Source organism: Pocillopora damicornis, chromosome 1 (genome assembly GCF_964200805.1).
Source record: "Pocillopora damicornis chromosome 1, jaPocDami1.2, whole genome shotgun sequence".
Classification (NCBI taxonomy): domain Eukaryota; kingdom Metazoa; phylum Cnidaria; class Anthozoa; order Scleractinia; family Pocilloporidae; genus Pocillopora; species Pocillopora damicornis.
In genome coordinates this window covers 4114094-4135260 of record NC_142670.1, presented here as the reverse complement: position 1 = coordinate 4135260, position 21167 = coordinate 4114094, and the positions used below count along the sequence as shown (strand labels likewise).

The window sequence follows — 21167 nt, the reverse complement described above, 5'->3', positions numbered from 1 at the left end:
ATTGCCAGTTAGTTTTCATGGGGTTGTTAGGAATATGCAAGCACCATAAAAATTCTTTGAAAACCCTATGAATTTGGAATTAAAAATTCTTTACTTTTCTTGTACCAAAGACTGTACTACAGTGTATAGCTTGCAGTATACCATAACTGTAATACATACACTATCACTTAAATTATACACTGAAGAACCAACCTATCTGTGAAACTTCTTGGTCCTGTTGTACAAGCACACAAACATGAAAGACATGACCAGAAGTTTGGATTCTCTGATAGTTTATTTTGTTTCACCAGCTGTACATAAGAATTACTTTAGGATTCCAAAATTGTGATAATTCAGTTTACACTTTCTTAAATAAAAAAAGTTGGTATGAAATTTTCTGCATAAAATTAAGATGTTAATGATTTTTAGCTCTATTTTGATATCACTGATTTTCCTTGTGGAGACAGATTCTGCTCCTATATTTCTGAAGGTATATACTATTAATAAATAGGTAATAAATTTGATGTGAAAAATATTTGGACGAAATTATTGAAAATATACACACTGGCTTGATGTATTTTTGTCTAAACTTCAAATATCATTTCCTTTGTCTAATATCATGTGTAAAATGTTATGGACAGTTATTATAATGTCTATTTATGTAACAGCATTCATGTAAATTTCTTGATATGTTTTACACTTGTGATCAATACTCTCAAGGTAACTAACAACAAAACAATTACCAACTTTCTGCACTCTTGCATGTGTGAAGATATATCTATGGCTGACTATGTCAGTGTCTCTCTGTTTTGGCCACCTGAATGTGCCATCCTTCTTTCGGTTATCATTACTATTTGCATCTTCATCATCGTTTGGACCAAGATAGGCTGCTTTAGCAAGTGTGCATTTCCTTTCATCAGTTTTGTAGACCAACACTCTTCACTGTTTGCAAAATAAAGGGAGCACATCATCAGTTATCTAAGAGCCTTTCTTATGTACGTAGTAAACCTAGAAATGGATAACTCGCCAAAACAGATTCTTTTCAACATGAAGCCGTCAGATACTAAGCGACGCACTATGGAAGTGAGGTGAGGTATTTCGTATTCAGAATTTGACTGTATTTTTTATTCCTAAGAACGGTCGTAGGTATTTCCATACAAACTCTTGTGATGTTTCGCCAGATGATCACAGAATAAAAATTTTCAAGTTAAATCAATAGTTAGCGCGCGCGCTCCGATGTTTACGCGTAATAAGATGACCAAGCTTGAACTTACCCCTTCACGTTGTAATACATGTCGATAACTTCATCTTGAGGAAACCTCTTTGAAAAAACTTTTCAGACGGTCCATTGCGTTGATCTGGAAAAAAAGAGACTGCTACACAAACACTACGAGAAATGCAATTGGAATGGAACCATTCCGTTCGAGGTACGAAAAAAACCGCCACTTCTTCGTAAATCACGTGTACTTTCACGTGGTGACCTTAGGTCATCGCAGCCATCATAAGTCAGCGGTCACGTAGTGACCTCACAGGTTATCGTGTTCGACGTTACGAAATGACTCCGAAGAGGTCTCGTTGCTGCGTCTGCAATCTTACAAAATAAAGCAGCACAAAAAGCTGTTCGGTATTTGGAATTCGAAGCAAGTAACAATCGACAGGACATCAGAGTCCAAGAAAGTCAGAGCTGACATCGACAGTGATTCCTGTGAAAGCGATCACGAAATCAGCAACGATGTTGTAGAAGGCGATCTCAATGAATACATGAAGGTAACGTTTCATCCCGACTGAGAAGATGGCCTGACTCTGTTAACCGGCGACTCTATGAACGAGGTAAAAATAGCATTTTTTCAGGTTACATTTGCACACTATTCAAATTTCCAAATTGAGGTGACAAAGTGATTGATTTTTCATTGTTTTGTTCCACATTTCGTGTAGATGCAATGCGTACTATTGCTGTACAACTTAAGCATCTGTACTCTGCAGCTGCCTTACTGGAAAAGCCCTAGAAGATTCCTCAGCCGTAAGAATGTAAGAGAAGGCCTTGAACAGGTTTCCAGAGTCATGGCTAACAATCAAAGCCAGCAGTGAGGCAGAAAAAATTCAACAAAAGTCGTCCAGGCATGGCGAAGGCAAAAAGGCCCAAAAAAATCAAAGTGAGGATCAAACATCTGGGTCATTGCCTCCAGCCCTATTTGTCTCAACAAAAGAAGCAAATTGAAGATCCATTGTTTTTAGTCATTGTTTTGTGATTTCCTGTACATTTTACGTTAACAAAGGCCACTGAAGATGTTTAGGGACATTTTTATTCGACGGTTTTCGCGCTGTACACCAAAATTCCATCAGTGCATAAATTTATAACAAGTTAGTTCCACGTACGGATCATGAAAGTCAGCTCGTTGATAAATCAGTGACTGTGATGAACTCTTTATTACCACTTTTAATGGCCTATGAATTCATCAATGAAATTCATGGGCAACAGATTTCAGGGAATATTCATAAATTGTTAGCCCATGAAATGCTGTTTGATTGCAATTCATGGGCATGAAATTCATTCTGATGACTTTCTGGGGAAACTAATGGGTCATGAAAATAGACTTTGAAGAAATTCATGGGTCATGAAAGTAGGCATATAAAGAAATTCATGGGTCATGAAATTAATTCTGATGACTTTCATGGCAAATCAATGGGTCATAAAAATAGACTTTGAAGAAATTCATGGGTTATGAAAAAAATTCCACTAATTCATGGAAAATTCAGGGCTAAAAATAACCCCATGAAATTTCATTTTGCAGTATTCATGGGCCATGAAATGATCTTCATGGGTTTTTCACATGAAATTCATGGAATTTTCATAAAACTACAGTTCATAGTGCACAGTAGTTAATACGAACCATTTTCCTCAAAATTTGAAGAAGCGATATCGATTCTCGCTCGCCATTGTTGTTCCTCAAAGTCGAAGCCACTTGCATTCAAGTGATAGGCTTTTTGAATGACCAAAACTGTCGGAGAGAAAAAAATGACAAATGAAAGCACCTACGGTGAAATTTGCAATAGCACACCTACACAAACATGCGTTTTGCGGTGTACACAAATATTTCATAATCTTATTGGATGGAAGTGTATTGTTTGTATCCTATTTGCCCTTCAACGACTATTCGACGAATTCAACCATTTTACAACGTTTTTTCAATGCAAAACTGATGAAAAAGTGCGTAGTACTGCACGGACTAAAATTGTGAAAACTCAATTCGTTCCTCGAACCGTTTCGTTAGAGAACTATAAAGTTCATTAGGAAATTTTTACGAGTACGGTTAAAAATCTTGCATTTATGTGCATCGCAGACGATTGGCCAATTTTGAGCTCAGTGTACGGTATGAAGTAAGTGGAAAGTATTTCTAAGATTTGACACATTTAGTTAGTAAAGTGTTACTCACCAATCTATTATTTAAGAAAAGTTTCAATAAACAGATCGAGAAGAACGGTTTCACAATTTGAAGGATTCCTATTCTCTCTTGTTGATTGTTTAAGAGAACGTTCAATTTCCTTCTCCACCAAACAAATTGAAAAAAAAAAACAGATGAATCGATGACATCTAACATTAACATTTCTGATAAGTTGGGTTAATAGCTGAGTTCTTACATCATGCCATAGGAAATTAAACAGCTCAGTGGGACAGTCAGCAAGTTAGTAAGTAACAGAGGAATAGACTTTGAAACTAAACAGGACTGAAGGCCGCAAACTCACCCATTTTGGGGGAAACGATCCTTTCTGAAAGCCTCATTCCTCTCAGGTGTCGGTTGCCGTAATTAAGAGCAAATTTCTCAACGGCCTCTGCCACCTCAAAGATGGATGTTTTCAGTGTTTTAACCTCTTCTATGCCGGCCTTGTCTTTTGTGACGTTCTTGATTTTTAAGGTGAAATCCTCAAACACAGTAACAGCCACCTACAATTACGTAAAATATTTCCAGGTCATTAAACAGGCAGTCTCATACTGTATATACAATTCATACTAAGGATCCAAATGGTGTCCAGGGTATTCATTGGCCAGAGAACTCTTTTGGGAGCCTGGATTATTTTTTAAGCTTCACCATTTTTACCTCATATGGCTTAATGGTGGTTTATCCTTAAAGGTCAGATATTTACTTTTTTATCGTTTAAAAACATATACCAAAGTTAAAAAGCCTTTAAGTCATATAGAATTAGATACCTGTAGGGAAGTCCTTCTGGTAATATTTATTCCGCCAAATTTTGAAACATACTCCTTTGCCTAAAATTAAAAATATTGTCGCTCACGTTTGTAAACAGAAGAGATCCTGAAAAACGGCATGCATAAAAACGGTAAATGACTATTTAAAGAACATACTAGCTGCTCAACTGGTGATGGCGATGGGGATGGTGATTGCGACGGCGACGGCGGTGGCGATGGTGATGGCGAGGGGAATGGCGATGACGAGGGCGATGGTCGTGGCGACGGCGACGACGATGGCGGTGCCGATGGTGATGGTGAGGTTGCTATTGTGGGTGATAGTAAAGGCGACGAAGTTACTGAAGATATTGAGGAATCTTTAAAGAAAAATGTTAATCAAGACCACATCATACAAAAAAGTTGCCTTACTATTACACTGCGAGGGCAAAACTGCGGACGGAAAGGGGAGTAACAAAATGGCCGCTAATAACGTTCAAAACTCTTTAACGCACTCGATTTTTTATTAGTTATACAGAAAGCTCCTATTGTCTTTGGCATTTTATTCATCTTTGGCACACGTCTTGTGTGATTATTGCTTAGAGAGGGCTGTAGGATGTTTTTGGAAAACCACACACCAAAATACTAGAGAATGAAACATATTCTGTAGACTTTTCCCAGTATTATAACATAGCAAGTAAATTTGTCTAATCAAATTCAATTGCGCGAACGTGCTTCATATTCCTATTGTGCACGCTCATGACGTCAGCAAACAACTCCCTCGGGAAAATACTCTTATGCATCTTTCGTGCTCTCCAAACTTCCCGCGTGCTTCATATCTCGATGAACGCACGCTGACGTATGAACCAATTTTTAATTGACTATCTTTTAGACAAGAAAGTGCATCTACGCCCTCTGAGGATATATGAGAACTGAGGTAATCCTTACTAACCTCGTTAGAGAGTAGTGGTTGCTAAGTCGATCGAAATGTCCGCCATATTCGAATTAGATACACGATGGTCAGTTTATTATGCTCACTGCACATTTTGCATTGCATTGAAATTAGCCCTTACAACTTCACAGTTCAAACGATCGGATATTAAAATAGAACACAGTAGACTTAAAATTGATTCCCCTATCCGAAGAACAAATAAGTCTGCAAGTCTGTTGTATTTGTTTTAGAAAACGATAATTGGCATGGTTCTTAACCGACATGAGTCACGAACTCTTCACAAAAAGATAACGCTCTTCACATCATCACGCGTTATCATCTAACACAGCAATTGGACTGATAATTCTTTGCAAATAGTATTCGCCATCAGTTTCATAACTGCTGTTATTCGTAAAAGTGATTTTAACAGAACCATCTGTAACTTTCCCCTGTTCACAAGGTTAAAGTTAGACATGTATATCGTGAAAACGTTCATTGAGATTGTTTCAAAAATATTTCAATTTACGCAAAGGTAAGTGTAAACTTGATTTTGACTGTGTGAGGGTTTTTATAATTTCTCTCGAGAATACCACAAATGTTAGCAAATAATGTTTTATATTGCCCTTAAGCGCTTCTAGTGCCTTTGAGTTTACTCAAAATAACATAAAAAAATAAAAACAACAACAACAACATATCAACTCACCCTTAGGGATCTCACAAATATAAGCATGCGGTTTTTTCCAATTATTTTCATTATTATGGCTTCCAAACACGCCCCGTTCACCACCACGGAACCTCTTGTACATGAAAGCGGCGTCGTGTTCACCACTTGGCTCCCCTTGTCCCCATTTGGAAATAGTCAGCGGTCTTCCACTCACCCAGGTCCAATTCCTGGCCCTTTTTCTTAAACCAATTCTCCATTTATTTTCATTGTTCGTAGTATTTCGCCTTTGAATTTCGTCATTAATTAAACTCCATTCTTCTTGGGTTTCAAAGGAAACTAGATCCCCTCCTAGACTTGAGCAAGTGTGTCTGCCCCAGTACCAGGGCTCTCCATCCACCGAAATTATGTACCAAGAGTTTTTAAAAGTTATATTTGGGCATCCTACATGATGATGAAGATGAAAACAAAAATACCAATTATCCTAATGATGATACACAAAGTGATAATTATAATAGCATTGATAACATGAAAAGATTATAATCACCATCACATACAATAAAGGAAAACAATGAATGAGACAGAAAATGTGACTCATTCCCTAATTAATTCCTTTTTCTTTTTTTACATCATATGTATTTGTTTGCTCAGTGTCAATCAATACTATACATCTTTCTTCACTACGGCGTCCGCCACCCTGACCTGCTTTTCTGGATTAGTTAACTTCACATCAGCTAAGATTATGATTATAAGGTTATTTGTGAATTCGTGTGATTTTGGTAGTCGAGTTTTTGAATATTAATTAGTTCCTCGTTGAGCTGACACCTCCCCCACTCCGCCCCCTACTCTTCCTCCTCTATATAATCAGACTTAAAAAATGTAAAATTAAATGTGTAGGTTCCCATAAATGTGCCACTGAAGATACGCAGTTAACCGTATACAGTTATTACGGGCAAAGAGCAAAATTTTAAAGTGCACGCGACAATCTCAAAAGATTATCTGGGGAACGATAATCAATACGGACATAAAAAATTAAAGATAAATTAATTAGGGTTAGCTCATGCAGTTTAGAATTTAAAGTCAGTCTTGCAATTAAAATAGGTTGTTCAAACCCGTGGTGCCTCCTCCTTAAAGTGACATTTTCTAGGTTTCCCTGAATTCCTGAGGTAAAGTCTAACCATTACCTAAAAGCTACCAGCAATACCTTTCAGGTTATCGCTTACACTTCCGACACGCTTTTTTCCGATAACCTTTCTCAATAGAACTGCATTTATTATTTGTTTTTCTCAGACGGCACGGTAACAGATCCTGGAATCTTATGGGTACTTAATGCGGTATGGGTTTTCCTATCTCTGCCCACGGTACCGCTTGAGCGAACCGCCGATTACATCTCTAGCTTTGTTGCCATTTTTCATAAATTTATTTCGTTTTGCCGGCTGGACAGTATTTTTAAGCAAATCGTTTTTGAGCAAATCAAGCCGATTGATAACTTATTCATTCTCTCTTTCTCTTTCCCAGATCACTTTGTTTGCCTGCAAAAAAAATTGGTTTTGAGATGAGTGTTGGTAGCAAATATGTCATTAGATGGGTTAACGCGCGGCCTTAAAGCCGCTTGTAATTAACCAAAACCTTACTAGAAGTAACTCAGAAAGTTAAAACGTGAGGTATTTCTTTACAATTGAATTAATCAATGGTAATTTCATTCATCATGTATCTGAATTTTCTCAAACAATTTGTTCCTTGGAGAACAGTGAGCGAGGTCTTCTACACTTCAAATACGCTTTCGGTAAGTCTTTAGAAGTCCGTTCAAACCGGAAATTGGTAACCGTAAATTTCGCAACAGTAAACAAAGGAATTCAACGAGAAAAAGCTACTTTAAAATTCCCCTTTTGATGAAAGACCAGAGTTGCACTCGCGATTGCAGCAAATAAACGAGCGAAATCCCACAACATTTTTATTTTTAAGAAGCAAGAGCAATTTTCATGACACAAGTGCAAGACTGCTAATGTTTCAGCACATTATATACTTTATGGTTGGAATGTGATCTTACCTCCGGGCATCTCGCAAATGTAGGCATCTCCTTTATCATTCCGAGAGATACCATTAAAGAGGCTCCCATTCATGGATATTTCCGCCCTTTCGTCGTTCACATTTGGTTCAGAATCTCGCCATTTCGAAATATTCAGCTGTTCTCCACTCTTCCATATCCAAACCCCGTCTTTCTTCTCCAAACCAATGAGCCACGCATTAAAAGTCGAAGTATTCCAAGTAACGCGCTTTTGAATCTCATGATTGATAAACTGCCATTCGTCCTCAGTCTCGATGGAGACTAAATAACCTCCCAAGATGGAGCAGACTTCATTGTAAGAAAACCTGTAAATTTTGCCTTTCGAAAATATGTAAGAGGAGTTTTTGAAACAGGTTGGTTGGCACTCTATGAGAAGAAAGTAAATGAATAAATAAATAAACGAAAAAGTGTATACTATGATAACAATAGTGAAAGCGATAATGATAAAGACGAGAAAGTCTTTTTTATATTATTAATTTCAATAACAGACGATGGGAATCAAAACCCTCTACATCAATGAAGCAAATATTAGAATAAGGCTAGGTTTTAAAAGTGGATCTTGGAGAGATCAGGGTAATAGCACCGTTATTCTTTGACTTTTTGTTTTGCTTTTCAACTCACGTTTTGAATCGCAATCCAATGTAATTTTAAAAGGAAGTCTATAACTAATTAATATGATACTTAGTCAGGTATTATCTTTTATTCCCATCCATTTTAAGGAACATAAATATTACATCGGAATGAAGCTGCCTCACCTGTCCCTGGTAATTTCATCAACAAACGAAGGATGTCTGTAGAAGAGAAAATGGACAAATAAATTGATTGTTATCTCAAGATTAAAATTTGAAACAATGAAAAAGTTTATTAGATTTCGAGTAAGACGAGTACTAATGCATCTGTTCATGAATTTTATTACCTTCCAAGGGAGCTGACGGAGAAATATAAAAAAATGCAGCATCTCCGCAATTCACCAACTAAGTGAACAAAACTTGTCACATGTGGAAACATTTTTAAGGATACGATAGACCCTTAGAAATGTCTTCGGAAAATTTTTTTAAACGGGTTATTCGGAGCGCAACCGAACTATAAATGAATGAAAAGAATGTAAAATGTGCTATCCAGAGGAAAAAATGTTTCGTTTGAGCTCGTATTTAAAGCAAATGAATCGGGTATCAAATCTGACCGCTCAAATAAAACTTCTGCACAATTTGAATCTTGAGGGGTTGGTCTCCAAAATTTTGTGAGGATTTTTCCATATTCTTGGGAGTTACAAAACTATGGATCAGCAGGCCGCGGAACCTGCGGAACTTCCAGAGCCCATATATTTTTTTTTTAAAGAAGAGCAATGGGTTGAGTATAAAGTTTGCTTTCGGGCATAAAAGAAGAATGATTTAGAAGAGAAATATGTTTTAATTAACCATGACGTTCAACTTGGCGAGCAGTAAGTAGTCATCTACTCTGAGTGTTACTAACAGAACAATAATTTGAAAGCTCTAAAGATTTGGGTACCGCGATATATGATTAACGCCTCATCCGAACGCTCTAAGGAAACCTACTTTGCACTATATGGAATCTAAAAGGCTTCAGGAATCCAATTTATAAGAGATCCATTTCTGATTAAGAACTGAAAGTTTAATGCGGAAATCTTTAAAGTCTGTTTTGTTTTGTTTTAATTAACAGTGCCAAATATCCGCCACCTGACTATTTTTTTTTTCTGTTTGGTTTGGCTGAATTTCACAGGACGTTCCAAAATGGATATAAATGTGTCACAAATGGAAAGTCAAGATATAATTAAGGTGGTACTAACCTAGAGTACAACTTATACGAATGTGTCATTACGGGTGATTATTATTCAATTATTTTTCATTGTAAGGAAAGAGAAAAATATCGAGAAACTAATAATAACGATAATGATGATAATTAGCTTTAATAATTAGACAACAACTAGAGAGGACATGTTAAGAGTTTGGTATGTTTAGTTATTAGAGTTCCGTAAGGTAAATATCGAAATAAATATTTTACAAATAAAAGTCGATTTTGACGGTTTCATAGCTACCGCAGAACAAACAGGAATAACTAGGGTCGTACTCACCAAGCATACAACATATCACCGGTGTTTTGAACATTTTGCAGGATTCACTTATATTTGATTCACACCGCGTGAGAGTTGCGGATTTGCGGCATCCTCACAAAAAGCCTTTCGTACGAGTTAGACTTTAATGCAAATCATGATCTCTGAACACATGTTCATGGCATTTTTTTTTCTGTCATAGACGGACCAATGGACAAAAAGCCACTTGCACCTGATGTGGAGCATTGTTTTTCTAATACAATCGGAAAACTTCATAGCATTAAAACACTTTTTGTAGTTCAAGTGATGTAGAAGAAGCAGCTAAAAAATATTTGATGGTAAAAACGGTAATTTCTTTATGGGCTCTGTTAAATGAAAGTTGGCTTAAACAAAATTCTGTTTTATCAACGGGCAGCTTAAGCTAGTATGCCATCTGTTCGTTATGTATAAATAGAAATTATTGTTATTTATTCATCTCGCCTATGACATGCTAATTACTTCGTATGCCTTTAAAACAATTGTGGCTAACAGCCAAAGTTTAGTGTTCAGCCTACAAAACAACTCTCTCCTAGAAAAGCGTCATGCAGACCATCACGTTTCTGTCCAAATGTTTGAATTCCAACAATTTAGAACGAGCGGTGAGTCAGAAGCTCTTAGTGCGAGACGTTCTTGGGTCATAGTGATGTGCTCGGTGGGCGAGACATTCTACTCTCCCAGTATCTCTCCACGCTCATAGAATAATTGATTATTTATTCTGAAATATTCGCTCGTCTTAGCTGCGATATATTAGGTCAATCGAAGCTTGAAGCGTTTTGACCTATCGCATTTGAGCAGTGTAGAGAGGAAAGAGCTTGTTTACTTCAGAATAATTCTTATTTTTACTTCTTCCGTCATAATCGCACGCTTCGTCACCATGTTTATTTATAAATGGGTATGACGTAAATTAGATTATTATAAACTGTTAAGCACATCTACATAATGGACTCCTTCTCTCCCTCATTGAAATTCCTCTGCAATGCCAAGTTTCACTGTAATGATATTTGAAAACCAGGCCCATCGAAATATTTTGCATTTCTATCGCTAAGCTTTTTCCTTTAAATTGTATACCCTGTGTAAAAGTTCTTTAATCGTTGTTTAATAATGTGTGCCGAATAGTTTATAATCTCTTGGTTTATGCCATTTAAGGCTAACATTGCGCCAATTCAATTCCAAATTAATCGATGTGTTTTCGATTTAAAACGATACTCCTCATTTTAGGAATGCGAAAAATAATGGCTACAAGTAACTGATCCAGAAAAATGTTAAAAAAAAAAAAAAAAGAAAAAGATCCAGTAAAGAATATGGAGTACAATTACGGCCAGTTGAGTGCTTAAACAATAACGGAAAGAAAGACCGCAAGTCAGATCGATCGTAACCGACTTATTGCTGTTAACTAAGTGATTGTACTAAGTAATTGACTGTCATTTCCGGTTGGCTGGATCCAGTTATTTAAGTTAGGTGCGATTTCGATTAAAATTCAGCACAAAACTGCAATTTAACTGCCCATACATCCCCAACCTCACTTGGATTGACCTGTGAGCTCTTCCTTGTAGTTATTCTTTATAGAAGATCGAAAAACGATGTTCATCTTTCTTGTGAAACGCTCTCTGATCTGCAGATAGACGAGCGACGCGAAACACGGTTCTTAGCACAAGTACTCAGATATCTATCGAAACACTAAAACTTGATGATATGGAGTTAAAAATTAGTTTGATTTTTTTTCTTACCTGAGTGTTTCGCATGCAGTGTAGAGCGAAAATCAGGAAACCCTGCAGCATAAACATGATTTCAAGATCATTAATTTTTACAATATGCGAACAAATTAGACAAAGTACCTATTAAGATTTCCAAGAGGGAAGGAAAATTGCATATCATATAATTGAAAAAGAAGTCTGTCTTCTCTTGCATAGTTAACAGCATTTTTGTTTTAAATTTCCAAAAAAATATCATGTGACCATCGTAATGGTGTTTTACTTGGTTAGAAAGTAAAATAATGATAGAGATTGAATAATTTTGAGAGCTACCATCGAACACTGACCTGAGAAGAGTTACGTATGGTGAAGATGTAAGCGAAAGCTTTATGTACAGGCGAGAGGAGACCGAATAGCCACGCGACACCCAGCAGGGGAATCATCCCTGCGCATGTTTTGATGCCCCATTCTAGGAGTTAAAAGAAAACATTCATTTATTTTCCTTTGACAGTGAATTTTCATTTTCAGATATCGTAATGCCTTACTGATTAAGGAATGAGGAAGTTAGGCGAATAGAGCCTCACAGGAGGACATGGCTGCCTCTTCCACTATTTTGTTTTAGTTTTATGTTGTAAATCTTACCGTATTTGCTGAAAATGGTTGTCTTCCCCAGTTGGCTGCAACAAATTGGTCATCTCCTTTATGACTCGTACGAGTATCAAGGTGTTGAGCTGAAGAATACAATTGGAATAAATTGATTATTTAGATATGATTATCGAATAGCGAAAGCTGGAGAGGATCCTTGCCAGAGACGTTACTAGTTTAATAACAAGCGTGGGATGAAGAGTAATTTACAGGGAATAGAGATCTCAACCGGGGAGCTTTGATTATCTGACAAAGTGCGAAAGAAATCGCAAACTTAAGTGTCTAAACTGAATGAAAAATTTCAATCTACTTCTCTTACTGCCCCTTTCATCTTGTTCAATGTTTTTTTTATGAGTTATTTGTGCGCGAAAAACATGTCTTGGTAAATCAATGTGAAACAGTAATAAAACATTAACAAGGAAGGGGAAGAATCTTTTTTCTCATACTATGTAGTTAAAGTTCGAGAATTTATGTAATTTTGGTAGTTGAGTTTTTGAATGAAGAAATGTAAAATGGTTTCCGTGTTTACATAGCCTGATGTAAACACTTGGGAGGTTGGGAGAACACGAGATAAGCGTAGGAAACCACGACGCGAAGCGGAGTGGTTTCCAGCTTATCGAGTGCTCTCCCAACCTCCCAAATGTTTACATCAGGCTATGTAAACACGGAAACCATTTTACATTTCTTTTATAAAATAACTAATGAAAGAGGAACGAAAACCGTGTATACGTACGCTTATGTAAAATGGTTTTATGGCCAATCAGAGCGCGCGTACTATTTGAATTATTTTATAATATCAATTAGTTCCTCGTTGAGCTGCACCTCCCCCGCCCCTACACTTCTTTCTTCCTCTCCCACCTGAACAGACTTAGAAAAAACGTAAATTAAATGTGAATGCAAGTTATCATAAATTTCCAACTGGAGATACACAGTTTACCTTATAAAGTTATTACCGGAAAGTTTGTCGGAAAAAAGAGCAAAAATTTAAAGTGAACGCGACAATCTCAAAAGATTATCTGGGTAACAGTAATTAATACGGACATAAAAAGTAAAGATAAATTAATTAGTGTTAGTTCGTTCTTTTTTTCGTTTTCATACAGTTTAGAATTTAAAGTCAGTGTTTTAAATAAAATAGGTTAATCAAACCCATGATGCCTCGTCCTTAAATTAACATTTTCTTAACTTTCCCTGAAATCCTGAGGTCAAGTCTAACCATGACATAAAAGCTACCCGCAATACCTTTCGGGGTTATCCCTTGCACTTCCGACATGCTTTCTTCCGACAGCCTTTCTCGAAAGAACTGTATTTACCTTTTGTCTTTCTCAGAGGGCGCAGTAACGAATCCTGTAATCTTACTGGCCATAAGTGCGATCCGGATTTTCCTATCTCTGCCCGGCCACTGGCACGGTATCGCTTGCGCAAGCCCCGCACTACATGCCTAACTTTGTCGCTATTTTTCGTAAATACATTTCGTTTTGCCAGCTGGGTAGTATTTTTAAGCAAATTATTTGACAGAAAATCAAGCCGATTAACAACTTATTGATCCTCAATTTCTCTCTCTCAAATCACTTTGGTTGCCAGTCAAAAATTTGGTTTTGAAATGAATTTTGGTAGCAAGTACGTCATTAAATGGGTTGACGCGCGGCCTAAAAACCATTTGCGACTAACCTAAACCTTCAGTAGAAGAAGCTCAGAAAGTTAAAAGGTGAGGTATTTCTTTATAATTGAAATTGTTAGCGGAAATTTCATTTATCATATATCTGAATCTCTCAAACAAGTTGTTCAGTAAAAACCACTGAGCGAAGTCTTCTATACTTTAAATATGCTTTCGGTAAGTCGTTGTAAGTCCGTTCAAATCGGACAGTCGCTTCCGTAATTTCAAAACAGAAAACGTAGGAATTCAGCAATAAAAAGCTGCATTAAAATTCCCCTTTTGATGAAAGACCAGAGTTACTCGCGTGATTGCACTAAACAAACGAGCAAACTTCCACAACTTCAAAATATACTTTTAAATTTAATTACAATTACTTTCACGTAAGTTTATTTGCCAAACCAGCGCCGTTGTTGTTGTTGTTGTTCTTTTTTCTTACCCGCCCTCTAATTGACAGGTGTCAGATTGTGACAGATACTTGTGAAACAATTGTTTCAAAATTTGTTTATAGAAGCCTTTTAAATCACTTTTTTCAATACACAAATAAAAATATTTCGGTGAAGCCTCTCTTTAATTTGCATTACCTCAGTCTGTTTCACTACCATTTACTCGCTCAAAATTTGTTCAGTTCACGGAGGATCTTGCCGTAATTACAGCACTAACTCATTAGGGTTCTTTTGGAAAACATTTCGTTGAGTGTACGAAAAAACTGTTACTCACCAGCCTAGGTCGGTCCGTATTTGGAAAAACTGTCTAAAATACCGGTGCTCAGGACCTTGGGCACAATCTTACCCAATTCGGACTTCCCGGCCAGTAAATAGCATATTTATCACCGACTCGTACAAGAAACACACACGCACACCCACACACTCATTGGCTGCTATTGGCAGTCAATTTTCTACAGTCCCTTGTCTATACTCTATGCAAACCCACCCCCCCCCTTTTATACTCTTAAAGAAATACTACTTGCCTTGAAACCACTTGACTGCCCCTTGTGGACTCACTTTAGTTTTGAACATTGCTGGCATCATTTCTATAATCAATAGGGCTGCAGACCAAGGAGAATTGTGTTTGATTTGTTAAATATCGCCTTGAGAAATATCAAAACAAAAACAAAAAAGCTGAGTAATAAAAACGTACAATTTAACTTGATTCCTTCATATCCTTACCTTCAAGTATTTCATACACTGAAACTCTATTCCCAGTTTGAAAAAGAATCTAAGAAATTAATTATGCTGGTTTTTTTTTCTTGGTCAATTAGTTTTCATCTATCACTTTGATAAAGTACTTTTACTGTAATACAACACCTCAACCCTTTAACTCCTAAGATCTCATTAGTAATTCTTGTTACTGTCTGCCATACAACTCTCGTGATGTTAGTTTGGAGAATTTGGTATTGGATCAACTTATAATCATAATCCCCTAATTGATATTTTACTTTATTCTCATCTGAATTGTCTGCTTTATATTTTGTTGATATTGTAAGGAGAAATTCTGCACAGTAAATGGGTTGAACCCGGAGGTAACATGTAATAATGAAGTTTGATCGTCCGGGTGAGTGTAGTCCTGAGAAGGTCTGCTGTCGGTAGTGGTGACTGATGTTTCGACAACCCGAGGTAAGCCCTGACGACAACTCACAACGGACAGCAGTCTATAGGAAACCGACACATACCGACAGATTACTGGACGAGTCATTCTACAACGCGACATCACACAAAGCCACAACTATCAGGACTCTCACGCGACGAGCGCAACTAGTATGCAACACGACAGACAGCTTCTGCATTAACCTAGTCTATAGAACGACATACAGCAAAACAGCAATTCATGGAGAATATTGGATTATGGCCTGAGTGTAACGCCATAAAGCCACTTTATTAAAGCAGATACTAATAACGTCTACAAAAAGAGAGACTGAAAATGTAAACTAGAGAAAGCCGTGCCGGGGGGGCAAACCCGGTGTGAAAAACGGATAGGAAATCTGGGGCGGGCCAGGTACGACTTAGTCCCCCGCCGAGAGGCTTAACAAATTCTAGATGCTGAAGCGCAGATCTGTTGTTCTTTAGAAAGCACTGTGAGGGATACTGGGCAAAAGGTAACCTGTAACCACGCCTAATCATGTCAAGCACGAAATCTGAAGCATCTAATGTTTCAACCCAGAAGTTAAGCAAGGACTTCAAGCTACCTTTGACGCCATTGCTACTGCCTTTAACACTGACTTCGTCGCTACAGGAAGACAATAAATCTAAAAAATCACACTCAACTTGCTGGGCATCAGCATTATCAGTGGTCAACAAACCGCCCTCTAGTCAATCACGACGAGCGCTACTCTTTGAAGTGTCCGCAGGTTTGGTGCATGTCAAGCTCAAATGACCAAAACCTCCACACTGAAAAAAGGGGAACACACAATTGCATGAAAATAAAATTCACAGCATAAAAATAAAAGAACAGTGGAGTAGCGTGTAGCTTTAGCAGACCCGAAGGAAGATTACTAACTGACAACAGCTCTATATGCGACACGCAAGTGAAACACCTAATTGTCTAACACAATAAGACTGCCAAATACAGAACGTGCAGAAAACAAATATCTGCTAAACTACGTACCGCAGGTATTTTGATATTCTGCACTAACCTTGTCTATAGAACGACATACAGCAAAACGGCAATTCATGGAGAATATTTGATTATGGCCCAAGTGTAATGCCATAATCGACGAGGTAAAAACAAAGCCAGTATAACGAGAAAGAGTAGGCTACTTATCTGAAAACAAGGCCCCAAAGGACGAGCTGGTCTAGCTTCCGAACGAGAAGCCAAATCCTTAGACGAGGATCTCGACGAAGAAGCCGCGCGGAGTACAGAAGAGGAACCACTTTTTTTTTTTTTCTTTTTTTAAACAATTTTATTTACAAGACGATCACTTACACTACTTACAGTATTAATTACACTTACATTGTACTTGCTACTTACACTACTGATACTTATACTTACACTAATTATGCATACACTACATTACGATACATGTATTACAATACTATTAACATTAATTTAATTTACGGTTGGCGTGTTTACAAAGTTCTTTTCAATTAAAAGACAATCACAAGTAAACATACAGGTCTCAAAAATGCTACATTTCTTTGGATATTTACTTTTGATATAGCTTAAACAAATATTTATGCAATTAAGTATAAGTCTAACCTAAAACAACAGCACCATGAAAAATTAAAGTAAAAAAGCCCACGTGCGATAAAATTTCGGAAGTTCGTTTTTTGCGGTCAATTTGTAATTTTCGCTGATGGGCTGTTACGAGAATGTGAACGAATAGAAAAAGAAGGTGGTTGTTTCAACCGCAGCGTGTTGGTGTAACATGTAAAGCAAAGAAAGTGAAGCATAATAAACTTAAAGACTACAACAACTACATAGTGCTTATGTAATAACATGGACAAAAAGGAAATTTGGATACTTAGCTCGATGAGATAGAGTCACTAACCCGGCACAGTTTTCCAGGCTTCTTGTCGACTTTGAATGTCTTCAATAAGATAACAAAATTAAGTAGAAGCTACTTGATATTCAACTGGAATATTCGAGACGTTAAAAACATTGTTATCAATAAAGAGAGATCTGTTGACTACCTTCGCGACGCGACCAGCTTGTTTAGAGGAACCACTTCCTTTCTCGTCAGAACCGTCCGTGACGGACAAGTCGACGCTTCTCTTTATTGATTTTTCTCCCGGCTCTCCTCTCAGCCCTGTAAATTCTCTTCTCGTCGTCGGAGTCAGAGGTGAGTTCGTCGGACAAATATTCGTTAACGGTCGCCCATCCAAATTCGCTCTTGTCAGCTGGCTTAATGGCTTTAACACGCTTGGAAACTAATTCAGTACCTGACTCCAGAGCAACTTTAACTTTCTTCTACAATTTCTACTTGAGAGCGTCGGATCCTTCGTCTATTTTATCCACCACCTGGAGGGAATGATCCAACTGCTGCTGGTTTCCTTCCCTTTTGCAGGTATATTGTTCGCGCCGAGCTCTATTGACTGCTTGTTCAACGGAAGAGCTGTTCTCCTCGGAAAATCGCTTCGCGAAATCACTAAGCCAAGATTCAATATGTTACCTTAGTGAGGTTATCGGTCAAAGAATCCATCGATTCAGAAACGGCAGACTGTATAGCAGCACCAACAGAAGGATCTAAAACTCCATCGTTCCGACTAGAACGTGCCCTAGCTTCCTCAGAGTCGCTCATGCTAAAGAACAGTGGAGTAGCGCGTAGCGTTAGCAGACCTGAAGGAAGATCACGAACTGACAACATGCAGCTATATATACGACACGCAATTAACGCGTACTGCGTAACTGAAACACCTGATTGTATAGCGCACTAAGAATACCAAATACAGAACGTGCAAAAAACAAATATCTGCTAAACTACGTACCGCAGATATTTTGATATTATCTGACGAGAACAAGTACCTTGACCGTGTTTTTTCCAAGAACTATAACGAATACTCCGTCCGACGAAACACTCACCGACCTTAACTACTACTACCGAAGCTAACGACAACACAACTCCTACGACTACAGCAACTATACCGCCCATAAAGGGCATATCTGAGAACATCTCGCGCATCCTACAACCATTCAATATCCGCGTCGCTCACAAACCCATTACAACACTACGTCAGTTACTGACTAACGTCAAAGACCAAGACGAACCGAGGAAGAGACAGGGACCAATTTAAAAGATTAACTGCTCCGACTGGCACGCCTCCTACATCAGTGAGACTGGCAGAAACCTCAAAACCAGACTAACTGAACACAAACGAGCGATGAGGAAAGGCGATGTCAACAATCACATTGCTGAACAACACCGACTTTCGAACCACACTGTTGACTAGGACTCTGCGCAATGCCTAACCTACAACACCAACTACTTTCAACGACTGACTCTGGAAAGCTGGTTTACTAATTTGGAACTGACTCCCCTTAACAGGTGTCGACCACTACCGGCACCATACAAACATGACATTAACATTACAAACGAACCAAACAGAACGACCTAACTTTACTAACGGATCGAGACTGACCAATCACGACCGACCTACGCCACTTGAGTCTTACAGCCAATAACATCGCGGCAAACCGACCAATCAGTTTATACAAACCGGACTAAGAACATTCGACAGACAACAGCTATTCACTTGATTCTGAAGATGACTTCCGCTCAGGTTGTCGAAACGTCAGTCACTACTACCGACAACAGTCCCTCTCAGGACTACACTCACCCGGACGATCAAACTACACTATTACGAGAAATTCTCTCTTGGTCACTTATGGGAGTTAAAGGGTTAAGATCAATATCCATATTCTCTAGACTCTTCACGACAAATTTCCATTGGTACTGATGAGGAGAATCCATATTGTAATCAGAGCGTCTTGAGTTGGCAATCTTTTTGTTATTCTTATCTTCTTAATGAATGATTCAGCAATATTACTGGAGGGAGAACTTACATGCTGACTACCTTTGGGGCTGATAGGGTTAATTAAGCAGAGAGAACCAAATTAGTTTATTGTATCACATGAAAGCCATGCTGTGTTCCCTATTTACCAGGACATGTGTACAAAACATGGTCCAAAATTAACACAAACGTCACTTATTTCAAAGCCAAGAGTAGTATTCCTCATTAGAGTAATATTTGAATTAAGTATTGGCAATTGTAGAGTTCTGAGAACTGTATTTGATAATTAAAAAACAAACTCACTGTCTGATTAAATTGGTATTCGTAAACAAAGTAATAGCTAGCTCACCTGATTGGAACATAAAGAAAACCCAGCAAGGACCCAACCAGTCTGTTGTCAGTTGTCAGACAGGCAAAAATTGGGTAGAACAGGATCTTGTACACAAGAACAGCGACAATATTCTGAAAAACTAATTAAAACAGAGGAATCAATTTTTTTTCTGCTAGCTCATGTTGAGTGTTGGACTGCTGTGCAGGTAAAGGGGGTAAGTTTGTATAGAAACTGTGGTGCTACGTCAGTGGGAGAGTATAACAGGGTAATTTAGTATTATTGACTGAGTTGAGTTGATAATGGAAATAAGCCACTTTATAGAGTTTAAAAGCTGACGTTTTGTGTGCAATAGCCCTTCATCAGAGCAGTTGGAGGAACTGTGGGTTGTGTGTGTATTTATAGGCAGAAAATGGAGCTATGCTATTGGTGGGAATATGGTGATGAGAAAACAAGAATAAATTAGTTAAATGAAAAGCATTTGTTGATACTGTGGGGTTTAAGAGTGCCTATCTGAGAGATAATTTTTGTTCTGAAGTTTTTTGCGACCCTTCAAACAACCTAGATGTAGGGAAAGGCCACAAAGTGCCATATGCCGCCCAGAATGATTAGGGAGATTAAAGTATCTAGCGATCAGTTTGGATGTGTCCTTGTCATTTCTTTTTATATAGTGAAGGTGTTAAGGCTGTTGGTAGTTGAGGGTTCAAGCACCAGACCACAACAACACTCAGGGTCTTTAAATAACTTAGAAAAATGTGCTGCCTTTGATACAACATCTGCAAATGGTTATAAGCAGGGAACATTAACCCTTTAACTCCCAGAAATGATTAACAGGTAACTTCTCCCTATAATATCCTTACATTATCCTGCAAACAGGTGATGAGAATACCCAAACTTCTCAGGTAGAAGACGTTTTCTTGATCTAACAGAAAAGTTCTCATAACTGATGAATATGCAATTGTGCAGCATCTAGAGGGGAGAATCAATTAATAATCAGATCTTGAGAGTTAAAGAGTAAAAGAACTTACAGACTTCAACAAAGAGTAACGAATGTGGCTCCCAGTGTGGTCATCTGGCCTTGTTATCATTTATAGAGTGGCCTTGTTATCATTTATAGAGGCCCACATTTAAACCTGCTTTTAAAAGCCAAACTGAGCCAGCCTGTCTAAATATTCCAAATAAATAACTTAATATCAAGTTCACACCCTCATCACAAATGGAGGCTAGGTGCCCAAGGGGCCCAGGAGCTGCAACTACAGTCGCACCCCAAGGTGCTAGAACACCAACTGGCCTATCCAATGCTAAACTGGCAGCTTTCTGAAATAGATCCTGCATAAGAAACCCTACAATTAGGGTTGAGGAGGGGAAACACCAAGAACTGCTATCCTCAAGGACAAGAATCCCATGCTATAGAACAGCAAAAACAACACAGGCACATGGTGGAACAACACATGCATTGATAAGGTATACCAC

The 21167-nt window shown here is 37.9% G+C and overlaps 2 protein-coding genes, 1 long non-coding RNA gene and 2 pseudogenes across 6 annotated transcripts in view; 2 read left to right on the top strand and 3 right to left on the bottom strand.

The window, feature by feature from the left end:
- Positions 1–21167, bottom strand: part of LOC149051380 (adhesion G protein-coupled receptor E3-like) — a 494984-nt gene that overhangs the window by 68150 nt on the left and 405667 nt on the right. The window contains exons 1-4 of one of the 2 annotated variants that reach the window (XM_089184049.1): positions 7805–8299; positions 5797–6198; positions 4343–4542; positions 4187–4246 (exon numbers count right to left, since the gene is read on the bottom strand). In XM_089184049.1, coding sequence (XP_089040175.1) covers positions 4187–4246; positions 4343–4542; positions 5797–6198; positions 7805–7877 — 735 coding nt within the window. In that variant the 5' untranslated portion in view covers positions 7878–8299. Of the gene's footprint in view, positions 1–4186; positions 4247–4342; positions 4543–5796; positions 6199–7804; positions 8300–11970; positions 12093–12265; positions 12355–14889; positions 16307–21167 lie in introns of those variants that run through there. The other variant, XM_089184045.1, reaches the window with a different exon arrangement.
- The window catches only part of LOC149051401 (replication factor C subunit 1-like), a 165723-nt gene that overhangs the window by 38345 nt on the left and 106211 nt on the right, over positions 1–21167 (top strand). The gene's annotated exons all lie outside the window — the stretch shown is intronic.
- LOC149051406 (uncharacterized) overlaps positions 1–21167 on the top strand; it is a 130610-nt pseudogene that overhangs the window by 94975 nt on the left and 14468 nt on the right. The window lies entirely within an intron of this gene.
- Positions 256–1921, bottom strand: LOC149051410 (uncharacterized). Its single transcript, XR_016180960.1, has 2 exons — positions 1254–1921; positions 256–921 (listed from the first exon to the last, which is right to left on the bottom strand). It is a non-coding gene; the product is annotated as an uncharacterized LOC149051410 (long non-coding RNA).
- On the bottom strand, positions 16790–20780 carry LOC149051409 (uncharacterized; annotated as a pseudogene). Its single transcript, XR_016180466.1, has 2 exons — positions 20555–20780; positions 16790–19836 (listed from the first exon to the last, which is right to left on the bottom strand). The product of XR_016180466.1 is annotated as an uncharacterized LOC149051409 (transcript).